General features: G+C 49.7%; 3 protein-coding genes across 3 annotated transcripts in view; 1 reads left to right on the plus strand and 2 right to left on the minus strand.

The window, feature by feature from the left end:
* Positions 1 to 2292: 2292 nt before the first annotated feature.
* Positions 2293 to 3645, minus strand: LOC122367123 (angiopoietin-related protein 6-like). Its single transcript, XM_043339940.1, has 2 exons — positions 3505 to 3645; positions 2293 to 3291 (listed from the first exon to the last, which is right to left on the minus strand). Exons 1-2 carry the CDS (start codon positions 3643 to 3645, stop codon positions 2293 to 2295), a joined length of 1140 nt encoding a protein of 379 aa, XP_043195875.1.
* LOC122367119 (glutamate-gated chloride channel-like) overlaps positions 3617 to 13091 on the minus strand; it is a 61520-nt gene continuing 52045 nt past the window's right edge. The window contains exon 5 of the mRNA XM_043339934.1: positions 3617 to 3681. Within this exon, the coding sequence (XP_043195869.1) occupies positions 3648 to 3681 (34 nt within the window). The 3' untranslated portion in view covers positions 3617 to 3647. The remainder of the gene's footprint in view (positions 3682 to 13091) is intronic.
* On the plus strand, positions 6661 to 9152 carry LOC122367117 (serine protease inhibitor 2.1-like). The gene is made up of 3 exons (XM_043339931.1): positions 6661 to 6871; positions 7121 to 7320; positions 7843 to 9152. The coding sequence occupies exons 1-3, from the start codon at positions 6847 to 6849 to the stop codon at positions 8809 to 8811; spliced, it is 1194 nt and encodes a 397-aa protein (XP_043195866.1). The 5' UTR covers positions 6661 to 6846; the 3' UTR covers positions 8812 to 9152.

Raw genomic sequence — 13091 nt, forward strand, 5'->3', positions numbered from 1 at the left:
CGGTTAGCTTGGCTGCTTGGAGGAAAGGATGAGGCATGGGTTTGCTGTGGCCGGTTCATCTACTGTCTACTATGATGAACCCAAAGTAATGCAAATATGATGTTGGTAATGCAGCTGGCAATGGAATGCTAGCGAATGCTCCGAGCGCCCGAAGGATTAAGATTATTTATGTCTCCTGAAATTTTCATTGAATATAATTCAAGCACCAGAAATATCGTATCGTTTGCCAATTTTTTGACCGGCTGGCGTTTCTTGCGTAGAGCGCCCTTGGGCAAATAATTATCACGCAGGTGATTTATTTTTTGCTGGTAAGATTTAAGGTCAAATCAAGTCGCTGAGAGGAGATGAGGAAAAGCGGACGAATGCCACATTTTTGTGCATAAAGTCTCGATTAAAAAAAGCTTAAAATTATTATACGTGTAAGATAAAGAACAGTTAATAAAACAAGATCAGTTAATAAAAATATTTGACCCGAAATTGGCCTCTGTCTTCTCTGACCATGATTGCGTGTAAGACAGAGGTCCAACCGGGTTCAACCCGACCCAACATGGTTCGGCTCCCCCTTTTTTAATATAAATTTGGCCCGAACCTTTTGAATTAAAGGAATCATAAGGAAAGAGTCCCCGCTAAGCTGAGCTTGTTGCGTTGACCCTACCCTCTACCCTCCGATCAAGCAATTCCTGGTCTATGGCAGAAGTTAGAGTCCAAAGTTTAACGTGCGCACATAGCCGCGCACGGCCGATCCCCTCACTGACTTCGCCTGGCAGCGGCCTGCCACCAACCACAACCATGCCCGTCAGGAGCTCAAAAACGTAAAGCACACGTCGCGTTTCGAACCCGGACTTTTGCAACCGGGACGTGCGCTCTCACCACACGGAGTCCAACGCCCTACCGACCGAGCTACCGGGACGGACATTTACCTAGGGGCTTCGCCTCGTGACATTGACAGACGTCAGACACTTTGGCCTAACTATAGCCGTAGCACTGAGCAAGCTGCGCGGGGTGATAGGTGCTCGTAGCGCTTAGGTTGGGTAACCTGTGAGCTGAACGCGATGTCGTGAGTTCGAGCCCCACTCCCGGGAGCTTTTTTAAGTCGACAGAATTGTCGACTAAAAAAAAAAAACAGACCCGGGAGGGTCTGGTTTTATCTCACGAACACGAACCAAAACCTTTTCTTCTACTGCAACACAGACAAGCACGATGACATCTTTCGCCAACATCCATCCCCAAAAACCTCTCAAAAAAGTCAAAGTTATCGCTTTAAATGTCTAGCTAAGTTTCATTTTTAAAGAAAATATTTTTGGTCATTTTTCCGGAGCCATTTTAACTCTTTCTTTTCGGATTCTATTCGACCCGATAAAACTCATCAAAACTGAACGTGCCAAATGAAAAAAATACCCAACTCAAATAACATTTTAGAAAAGCCTAAGACTGTCATCATGCAAATATCGACTGAATAGTTGCATGCTATTAATGCGTCCTAGATTTCAATTATCATTGTTCAAGATTTTGGCTGGAACTGGCGCTGCCTCTCGCTTGTCCGTTTGTTTGAGATAATGATTCCCTTCAGTCGCATTCTTGCTGGTTCCACATGAACAGGATACCACCATACCGGAGTGAACGCACCCGCAACCATCATCCCCTCCCCTCAGCCTCGGCGCAGTGGCGGGCGGCCCTGGGCGGCCCACTCCCGGCGCTACGCACGCCCCATGCGCCGTGATACCGCGTCACTCCCCCTCCCCCTCCCTCCTTCCCCCACAATGACCGGTGACCTCACTTCCCTCGGGATTTGGACTCGCCCTACCCCGACCGTAGCGCCACGTGGTGGCTCTGGAGATCTTAAATAGACCCACTGTACAGTCAATAAATATGTGTTTTACAATACACTTCGAAAGTAAAAATTCAAAAACATTAAGTCCTAAAACAACACGAAGAATATAAAACGAGGAAGCACAATACGTATTCGTTGAAATTATTAGTTTTAAAAAGATACTCGATGCGACGTGATTTTGTGACACAGTACCATGGTGATAACTGTCAATTACCATCAACCACTTTGCGTGATGAGTGAAGATCGGAGAGGGAGGCAGAAGAAAAAGAGAGGAAGTGAGACAGAGAACAAGACAGGGTCACACAGACACGGGAATATGCTCCCTCTAGTTGCCACACAAACTGCTGTTTGATCTTGACACGAAAAGGATGTCAATTTCAAAGCGGGATTCAGAGTGACTTAACATTTTAAAACATCAGTATACCTAAAGCGTGTGAGCAAAGCACATCCTTCCTTCGTTACTAATCCTTGGCCGTACGGATCATCATCAGCGACTTGACGATCTTCTTTTCTCCCCAGTCGGGCCAGTACATGGCTCTGGGCCGGTACAGCCTCGACTCGTTCGGGGTGCCGTTCAGACTGACGCCCCTGCACCGGAGGTACCACCAGCCACCGCCGAGACGCAGGGCACAGTTGTTCTCCGTCGAGTCCTGGTCCTTGTCGTAAGTGGAAAACTTACAATCATAGTGCGTGGCGCTCATGGCGGCGCCGAGACCGCCCAGGGACGACTGGTAGCCGTCCACGGTCAGGGTGAAGCCCTGCTCCTCGGGGGCCAGCCGGAAGGTGTCGTACACGGCGTAGTCCCAGGCGCCGCTCTCGTCCTGCAGGGCGATGCGCAGCGCCTGCTCGCCGCCGCCCAGCTGTATGATCTCGCGAATGTTGCGCAGTCCGAGCCAGTGGTTGTCGGAGACGCTGCCGAACGTCCTCAGGTACTCGTTCCAGGAGCGGTTGAAGTTACCGCCGTTCTGGATAGCCAGATCTCTCGCCTGGATCACCGTCCAGCCGTGGCCGTCCTCGGCCATTTCGCAGCGCGCCCAGAACTCCCGGTGACCATCATCCTCGGTGGGGTGTCGCAGTAGACAGACGCCGCTCTCTTGGACACCGGCCGAGCGCACCTGGTCGCACGTCTGAAACCAGCACGGCTCGCCGGCGGCTCTCTCCAGACAGTGGCAGCTGCCGTCGGCACGCAGCCCGGCCGCGCACACGCACGTGTTGTCGTGGCAGACGGCGCCGGCGGTGACGCACTCGGAGAAGTGTGAGCAGAAGTCGCCCAGGTGGCTGCGGCCCATGCGCTCCCAGAACACACTGGAGATGGACGGCAGGTTCAGCTCCGCGTGACCACGCCGACGGCCCAGACGACACGTAATAGGGCTAGAGGTGATCTGCTCAGACGGGGTTCTGTCGCCATCCTCACCGATGTTTGATGCCAGCCTAACGACGCTGTTTTCAGAATCAACAACCTGAGGAAGGAAAGCGAAATAGTTGGTAAAAACTGCAAGTCACGGCATTTTTGAATAACGAGAGCCTTGAAACATATGTACCTACGATTATGATAGTTTCGTTACTTATGCAAAACATACAACATTTTTGTTTAATTTGTTTATATGTAAGTGCATAAGGGCTGCGGAAGCAAGTCACCCCAACCCCCAGTCACGTCTGGCGGAATCCAGCACCTCTTTGGTGATGCTGACGCTGAGGCAGTCGTGTCTGGCGAGGCAAGCCTGCTGGCAGGCGCACTCCGAGGCGGCGGTGAACTCGGCCAGAACCATAGAGGAAGGCAGCTGCGAGTGCACCGCTGGCTCGAACACACGCATCTTCATGATGGCGGCATCCACGGGGCCGTCGGTCGCCTGGCAGGAGGCGCGCTGTGAGGCCAGCAGCAGCAGGGCGACTCGGCCGGACCAGGCCAGGACCGCGGCCGTCCCGTCTGCGGCCATCACTGCCAGCCGGTGTTGGGCGAGGTTAAAGACAAAGTTACACAGTTTGGAGATCGGCGTCTAAAAAGCCTTAATAATAAATCGATTCAAAGTACATACTTCGAGTCCGCGACAATTACAATTTGCCCTCTTTTTATCTGGTTTATGCTTCGCAAAGCAAGTTTATAGAGGTTGTCATGAAAAGTTATTACATCGCGCTCTAACGTAGTAACAGATAACTTTTAAGGCAAAAGCTGCCCATTTCTCCCACAATTTGAGGTATTTACTTTCAGCTACACTCAGGTTCTGATTACCCACCTGGATGTATCTGATAATACACTTCACCCGGAGCTCTGGACGATGAAGTCTTAGCCCCAGCACACCCGTCCCTGTGCCCCAGACTGAGGCGAGTGAAGGGAGCGGCACTTCTGCACCTCTGCTGCGATCGCAAAGTAGAAACATTCCACAATGTAGCTAAAAGGTAGAGCTGTGTAATTTATAAGGTGGAATATCCTTCATTGTGTCACATTCTGATATCACCAGAGTCCGATACATATGCAATGTACAAATGACATGCATAGCGTCACATACGAACGTAAGGTCCTATCAGGTGCATTTTTAACAGCTGCCCCGTGTATTTCATTCGTTTGTTGTAATGACGTTATGGCAACGTCGTCTGTCGCAGTCTGTCCAGACAATCGAACTTCCAACGGCCGCCACTTCACTTCAATAATTTACCCAAGCAACGAAGGGGTCTTGAGCCGACCGCACCACACTGGGGTGGGGGTGGTGTGTGTGTGTGTGGGGGGGGGGGGGGTTGGATATGAGGCCATCGAGCTTACTCCGGAATCGTTCACGATTACGCCAATCAAAATCTCTCAGTAATATGCCAGCTAGCGTATATTTGATGCGTAAGGTATGTAGGACATTCCAAAAGTATCAGCCTGTAAGCTCAAAGTCAATATCTAATCAATATCGCTTTCAATAGCCGACAATCGGGTGCGAGAGCTCAGATTAAGTAGCGGGTTTCCTGCTCATTTGCTTTCGAAGCAGTAGCGGCGGAACATCTTCAATTAAGGGGGGGGGCACTGCCGACTTTTGGTCCCATTCTTTCCATGCAACGCCCATAGGGCTAATGTTAAAATACCAAAATCAAAGGGGGCACGGTGCCCCGGTGCCCTCCCTGTTCCGCCGCCTATGTTTCGAAGGTTCCCATCTGAGAAGGGAACGTAGGTATCAGGGCTATATAAAGTCGAATGAATGACAAAACCACCTGTGTTGTTGGCAATGGACGTCCTATCACCAGCATAGATAGGCACCTACTCATCAGTAGCGAAACACGAAGTGAAGACGCTGTGCTTGAAGTCCATGTAACAGCACTTCTTGTTTGTTTTTGTTTTGTTGGGTTAGGCCCTTTCGGTCTGACAAGACCATTTCAGAGCCGGAAGGATGATAGGAATTAGGGGGAGACATTGGTCTGGGCAGGCACCCTAGAGAGTCGCCGGGGCTGAGCCCGTCCAAATGGACAGGCCAACCAGCCCCCCAAGCACTCTCTGCACCCGGCTACGGGGTGCAGCTCCCTCGGGAGCAGCGGTGCCGCTCCAAGGGAGCAGCCCGCATGAGATAAAGTTGCCTGTCCAGCCCGGAGGAGGGTTGCGGCGTTGGGGAGAAGGATTTCAGTATCCTGAGGATAGAAGCACGGAACGGTGTGAACAGCACTTCACACAGCATCAACTGGTCGTTCCAGCCTAATAGGAGATCGCTCGTGAGTCGTGGGCCCGTGACCGTCACGCGAAACGAGCGCTCGCAGCGTCATCTATTTCGCCACCGTGTTCTCCGTGTGGTGGGAGCATCAAACAGCATGTTATATGGGACGAAGAGGTCTGGCTGACCCTTCGAGAATAAAAACGTGTAAATAATTAAGATGTTCAATGCTTTTTTATGAAGAAATAGTATGCCGTGCTTTAGCGACGAACATCTTGATGTATGTAGCTAGAATTTCAAATGACCTGTTCCTCGATAATTAATTGGAAATTCAATAAAAAGCAAATATTATATTGTCTGGCAAATTTTCGAACCACAGTTCATTCTCAAGCCACATAAAACAATTGACAATTGTCAATTGTTGTCAATTGTTTCATGTGGCTTGAGAATGAACGGTGGTTCGAAAATTTGCCAAACAATATAATATTTGCTTTTTAATGCATTTTCAATTAGGATTATCGAGGACAAGGTCATTTGAAATTCTAACTAAACATTTCAGTTTTATGCACTCATCACTACCAAAACGTACGCAAGCACGCGAAAAAAATGAACCCAAACGATTATGAGTGTGATTAGAACGTTACGGTAAAAATAAGGAGACCACACGACTGGATATCATGACTGGATTCACATGACTGGATATGTTACATCCTAATCAATAAAAAAAAAATTGTTAATATTTTTCGGTGTGATGTGTCTTGGCAGCCTACCTACTTGCTGAACGGAGCGAACTGCTGCCGAGAGGCAACAGCTTTCGTGGCAGAAGGGAAAACCAACAACAACACCTACCGAGAACCACGGAACCGCACTGGCTTGATGGCCAGCATGATGTGGTCGACGTCTGGAAACCCCAAAGCACAACAACCGCAACTAATGCACAGTGCACAGCAACCAAAGTCAATTTAGGACATATCAGGACTGAAACGGTGGCGATGACAATGACATTGGCCCAATGCCCCCATAAAGAATTATGGCTGCATAAAATAATGACACAGCAAAGAACCAGCAATCGCCTTTATTGAGTTGCTGTGCTAAGAGGGCTATAAGGTTCAAATCGCGCCACCGAAATGTCAAAAGTAAAAACATTTCACGCCATGCTGGCCTGTCACGCTGAGTGCACCACTGTGGTCTGTCATTTTTCCACGGACCACTGTGCAGCCGGTCGGGGTACAAACGACGTGTCAGTGACTGCTGGCGACATTTGCGCACCGCTCCACCTGTCGAGAGGACGCTCTACAGGCGCTGTGAACCTCTCTGAACCTCATCTCACTTGCTCGGCGTTCAGGAACCCCTGACTGCTACTTCAACGGCTCGAAATTGGCGATAAGTGACATCATGTTACCTTCAATTCATAACATCGGTACGTACAAAAAAAAAAAAAAAAAATAGCATACCGAACTGCATGTATAGGCTAGCCAAACCAAATAAGCATTAAAAATAGGGACGTTCCGACAAAATAATTAGTATCATTTTATTCGTGGTACCTAATGTTGGTTTTCTACATCCTACTTTGAATTTTCAGCTAGGGCAAAGCAGCGTTCTGTGCCTACATCTGTATTAATTTATTTTCATGAATTAGAATAGACCGTACTCCGTTTTCTTTTTTCAGTTCACATTTGGCTCATCGCCCTCCTGGCGTCCACCGGCGGCTGCTACGTCCAGCCCACCGGAGTGTTGAACGGCCTGGACCTGAAGCTGCTGAAGGCGGTGACCAGCGACCTCAGCGCCAACAGGCCCGTGTCCCCGTTCGTCATGTCCACCCTGCTCAGCCAGGTCTGGCTGGGCGCCAGAGGCGTCACCAGGAGCGAGGTAAGGGCGGACAGAGAGGGGGTAATATCGGACGGGGTGGGCAGGGCGCGTGACCACTAGCTGCAACATAGCATTGGTGAGAAAACAGCTAAATAAGTCCACCTAATACCGGTCCCGGTCCCGTAGCTCAGTCGGTAGAGCGTTGGACTCCACGTAGTGAGAGCACGCGTTCCCGGTTACAACAGTCCGGGTTCGAAGCGCGACGGGCGCTTGACGTTTATGGGCCTCCTGGCAGGTATGGTTGCAGTTAGTGGCAGGCCGTAGGCAGGTGACCGGCCGTGTGCAGCTATGTGCGCACGTTAAACTTTGGACTCTAAATTCTGCCACAGAACCGGAATTGCGTGATCGGAGGGTAGAGGGCAGGGTTAACGCAACAAGCTTCGCTTAGCGGGGCTTTGTCCTTGTAAATCCTTCTAATGAAAAAGTTCGGACGAAATTAATTTAGAAAAAAATAAAATAAATACAGTCCGATCGCTACCTGATACAGCCTTGGCTGCTCACTTGATATCTTTTTCGCTTCAGATGACTCCAGTGCTAGGCGTGAGGCCGAATGCGCCGGATTCGTTCCTGCCTTCCTACAAATCAGCCATCACCTACTTATCGACCACGTCTGCAAACGTCAACACATCAGTCTTCAATGGGATTTACGTGAAGGACGATACCACCGTTAAGCAGTCGTTTGCCGACAACCTGCAGACGTACTATGGAGCTGAGGTGAACCAGTTCTCCACAGCTAAGGAGGCTGCCGACGACATAAACGCCGCCGTAGCGCAAACAACCAACAACCTGATCAGGGACCTTGTCTCCAAGGATGGGTTGCGAGGCGTCAAAATGGTACTGGTTAGCGCTCTGTATTTCAAAGCTCTGTGGTTAGACCAATTTCCCGACATGAACACAAAACAAGAAGATTTTCTTACAAACAATGGAATTAAACAGGTGCCCATGATGAAATTAAAGCAGAAGTACAAGAACTATGTAAAAATCGCTGGTAAGTTTGACGCCATTTCGCTCCCATATCGCGATACTGATTACAGCATGGTGATTCTGAGACCCCTGAGTCGGAGCATGTCAGCCGTTCAGACAATGCTAAACTCGCTGGATTCAGTCGATCTCGCTCAGCTCACATCCCAGATGCAGTCGAAAGTATGTGACGTCCATATGCCTCGATTTGAGATGAAGGCTAAGTATGCTAACCTGAAAGGCGAGTTCCAATCGATGGGAATGAACAGAGTGTTTTCAAACATGGCCGATCTCAGCGGCATATCCACGGCATCTCTCAAGGTTGATCAGATCATTCTGGAAGTGTTCATGAACGTCACTGAAGTGGGAACGGAGGCCGCTGGAGCAGCCGCCATTACCATTGGTGTGACGAGTGTGATAATCCCCCCACCAACAGAGGTAGAGTTCATCCTTGATCGGCCATTCATTGCTGTTGTATGGAATTCCAAACACAAAATGAGTCTGTTTGAGGCTTATGTTGGCAACCCATAATCAAACGGCTTCATTGCTTGTCTGTCAAAGCCAAGAAGTGCGTACAGCGTGTCTACGAAATGTGTGGAAATAGGGACCTTTGTGATGGTCATTGGCACTACAGATGTAACTCTCAAGCCCCGGAGCATGATGCACTGAGGCTCCTGTTGGGAACGGAAGGTCGGCAAGACAATCCCTGCATTCTGTTACGGTGGCATATCGGTGGAATGTTTTGCTGTGAGTTACGTTGGCGCTCTTAAGCAGAATAAAGTTACACTGCAATGTACGCAAAACATTAGATGTGACCGCTCGTAATTTTGACAAGGTTTAAAAATACACTTAGAAGGAACGTTGAAAGTGTACAATGTATTTCCTGCGTTTTTATTTTTGCATTAGCCAGGCCATCTATTGATATTAAATATTTTACCTACTCTTGCTTTGCCTCCAGACCGAATGTAAAACCTGCCATCGTTGAAAGGGTGTAGAAATAGGTATGTGAATGATTTTGAGGTATACGTAGGTATTTATTGTATTCTAAAAAGTGGCGCCAACTCACCACACACTCTCTCTAAAGGTAATTCTAAGAACACATTCGCAGCTTTAAGTTTGTGAAATCATAAGAAACCAGTAATACGCCTTTTGGGCGAAGAACGAGCGAGCGAGATAGTGAGCCCTGCGGAAGGGCGAGAGGGTACTTCCAACGGGCTTGTGCAAAGCACCCTTCTAACCGGTCGCTAGCGGTGTGCCAAATTTGAATGCAATCGGCCCAGCCGTTCCTGAGATCTGGAAGCGGCATTCTGCACGTGCGCACGTGCAAACGAGGTCCAAAATGACTTTTGCACGGCACCCTACTAACCGGTCCCCAACCGTGTACCAAATTTGAGCGCAATCGGCCCAGCCGTTCTCGAGATCTGGAAACGCCCCCTGCACGTGCGCACGTGCAGTAGCACCCTAACCGCAACACATGGGAATTCATTGCCTGGTGGGTGCCTACCTGTATGCCAAGTTTCAGCGAAATCGCCCCAGTAATTACCGAATTACTGAAATGGGAACAAATTTGGCACCTCTTCTTTTTGTATTTTGCACGTGCAGTGGGGGTCACTCACATAGATCAAGAGTATCCGACCTTTGGTAGAAGGGGTGCAGCTACCCTATAAAACTTACCGCAAGACAATCGCTCAAGCCGCTGCTGAGATATGGGCCTCTCAAAATCATTACTTTTGCAAAACTGCTTGAACACCCTCGACTTTTCACGTGGCACGTGCCACGACGGTCACTGAGATGCATCAAAAGTAGTCAATTACGGGGTAGAAGGGATGGGGCTACCCAGCAAAAAAGACCGCAGGCCAATCGGTCCAGCGGTTGCTGAGATATAAGGCTCTCAAAAGCGTTACAGGCCGGGCCGGGCCGGGCCGCTCATACTGAAATTTTTCCGTTATATTGAAAAGACTTCGCTTCGCTCGCTGCGCTCGCTCGCTCGTAAAAACTGTCCGTTTTGTAAAGAAATGTCATTGGTAGACGGGTGCAATGTGGTCACAGATGTGACAGGTGACGGCCCTCATGGTTGCGTCAGTCACAGGACACCTGGGCAGGTCCGGGAGTGACGTGGTCCCGTGCCACGGCCCCACCACTATCACGGTGACAGCGTACTTTCAACTGTCACAGCACAAAAGTTTGAAATGTTTGTCGAACTGAGCTTTTGGCACAACACTCATGGGTCACGTATCACCAATGACAAAAATGTAAGCGACACGCAAAACTAGTCGACAGCCTAGCCAATCATTATTCAAAACATCATGCTTAGCATTAATACCCTGCGCTCGACACCCAACAACTTCTCTCTTGAAAATTGAAAATCAGCAAGGCAAAGCTCCTCACAAGGCCCCCGGTAAAAACACTTCTGAGCAGTAGGTACCTAAACACGAGCCATCTCTGGGGGTGGGCCAGAGTGTGAACCACAGCCGCCGCGCTGTGGGGACCGGAGAGCCTTCATTAGGGTTGTTCAAAAAAACCGAATTTTGGAAAAGTATATGGGCTCATGGCTCATGTGGTGCGGTATTCTTTTCTGAGTCCAATGATACCCTTTTTTTTCCGAAAAGTATTACTGCTAGGCGCTGCTCAAACGGCTTAAAGAGGACCATGTTACGCCCGCCGACCGGCCGGTGTCAATAAGGGCGAGAATTCGACGCCGCACGGCGGCAGCAGCGCCTTATCGGCACCGCGCGCCACGACATCTGCCGGGCGGCCGGCTGGGCGGTGGGAAGTTATAAGTGCGTGGTCTTATTGCACACGATCGGGGTGAGCTATCCCATGTTTTCGGGGCGGAAAGTTTCGGTGCAGTATCGGTGCGTCTGCCACGGTGGTCTGTGTCGATGGTATAGAAAATAACTCAAGCAGAGCTCAGAAAAGAATGAATGATTCCGGGTAGTTGCCTCGAAATAATCCGTTTCAAGAATACAGCTGCCTTCTTAACGTACTGTATCACTTGTTAATTCTTCAAAAAGCAAGCTCTGAGCAATAACAGACTTCTTTGCATTGCTGTTGACAATTTAAGTTGCTTTTGGACGGTGGCTCGCAGCCCCAATATGCTGCCGCGTAACTCTATTCCAACGACGAAACGGCAACTTAGCGAGAATCGAAAATTTAACGAAGTAGGTACAACAGGAGCTGGCAAGGCTCCTGCATTGGTCTATCCGTCATGAGTGACACACCGGGGTAATGTGTCACGTCAGGGCAGAGCTGTGTTCTATGCCGGGTCTGGATTCGGGTCTTGATCGGCATCGGTGGGCACGGCCGCCCTGGCCGGACTGCCGGCGTCGCTTATGCTCGAAGGATTGGATAAACGGCGCTTGATTTATATGAGTAGGTACTCCGGCTAATGTCTCTACTCATGTCTCACTTCGTCACACTGTCAGGGTGGCCACTCTGTCATTCCCAGACATGTTATGTTTTCTTTCGACCCGCTAATCTAAGTTACACCTGGCGTCGATTCTGTTGCCCCAGCATCTGACATCAACGTATCTGAATAATGACATTGGTGACGCATATGCTCGTCAAAGCCACCCCCAAACTTGGGCCGATGACTGTCGGGTCTCCTCCATATTCTGTCCTTGTGCATACTGCATTGCCAGCCCCTGCTGTACGTATATCGTGAATTTTCGATTCTCGCGAAGTTGCCGTTTCGCTGTTGGAATAGAGTTGCGCGGCAGCATATTGGGGGTGCGAGCCACCGTCAAAAACTAACGTAAATTGTCAACAGCAACGCAAAGAGGTGTGTTATTGCTCAGAGTTTGCTTTTTGAAGAATTAACAAGTGATACGGTACGTAAATAAGGCAGCTGTATTCTTGAAACGGATTGTTTCGAGGCAACTACCCGGAATCATTCATTCTTGTCTGAGCTCTGCTTGAGTTATTTTCTATACCATCGACACAGACCACCGTGGCAGACGCACCGATGCTACACTGAAACTTTCCGCCCCGAAAACATGGGATAGCTCACCCCGATCGTGTGCAATAAGACCACGCACTTATAACTTCCCACCGCCCAGCCGGCCGCCCGGCAGATGTCGTGGCGCGCGGTGCCGATAAGGCGCTGCCGCCGCCGTGCGGCGTCGAACTCTCGCCCTTATTGACACCGGTCGGTCGGCGGGCGTAACATGGTCCTCTTTAAGCCGTTTGAGGAGCCCCTAACAGTTAATACTTTTCAGTAAAAAGGGCATCATTGGTCTCAGAAAAGAATACCGCACCACATGAGCCATGAGCCCATATACTTTTCCAAAATTCGGTTTTTTTGAACAACCCTAGCCTTCATATCGTTTCGACAATGTTATCGGGTGTGGTGGCACCGTCGATTGGCGAGTGGACGGCCGACCGGACCGAGGACGCGCCGAGTGAAAGTGGCCCACTGGGCGTGGTCCCGAACTGGCTGAGGGTGGACCGGACACACCGACAGAGCTCCACACAGACATACACATCGGGGGCTGTAGCTCAAGTGGTAGAGCGCTCGCTTAGCATGTGAGAGGTACGGGGATCGATACCCGCAGCTCCAGCTTCTTGACCCAGGTTGACCCTGCGGCCGGCAAGTTTCATGGGCGCACACGGCACTTCAAAGGAACAAAAGGAGACATGAAAGGTACCTAACTAGTAACTACTCTTGGTAAGACACGGAACAAATATAGCAAGAACGTGTTTCGATTATTAAATCGTCATCAGCATGTTATCGGTACAATAAAAACAAGATACAACACACAAACAGTCAAGCTCGTCCCAGTCCAATCATCTCCTTCACAAGGTGATTGGAA

Source organism: Amphibalanus amphitrite, unplaced genomic scaffold (assembly GCF_019059575.1).
Source record: "Amphibalanus amphitrite isolate SeventyFive unplaced genomic scaffold, NRLGWU_Aamphi_draft 000852F_arrow, whole genome shotgun sequence".
Classification (NCBI taxonomy): Eukaryota; Metazoa; Arthropoda; class Thecostraca; order Balanomorpha; family Balanidae; genus Amphibalanus; species Amphibalanus amphitrite.

Coding starts and splice junctions, on each gene's coding strand:
- LOC122367123 (XM_043339940.1), bottom strand. CDS start 3,645: ATGCGTGTGTTCGAGCCAGCGGTGCACTCGCAGCTGCCTTCCTCTATG. Junction 3,292..3,504: donor GCGTCAGCATCACCAAAGAG/GTGCTGGATTCC, acceptor TTCCTTCCTCAG/GTTGTTGATTCTGAAAACAG.
- LOC122367117 (XM_043339931.1), top strand. CDS start 6,847: ATGTTACCTTCAATTCATAACATCG. Junction 6,872..7,120: donor ACCTTCAATTCATAACATCG/GTACGTACAAAA, acceptor TTCTTTTTTCAG/TTCACATTTGGCTCATCGCC. Junction 7,321..7,842: donor GAGGCGTCACCAGGAGCGAG/GTAAGGGCGGAC, acceptor TTTTCGCTTCAG/ATGACTCCAGTGCTAGGCGT.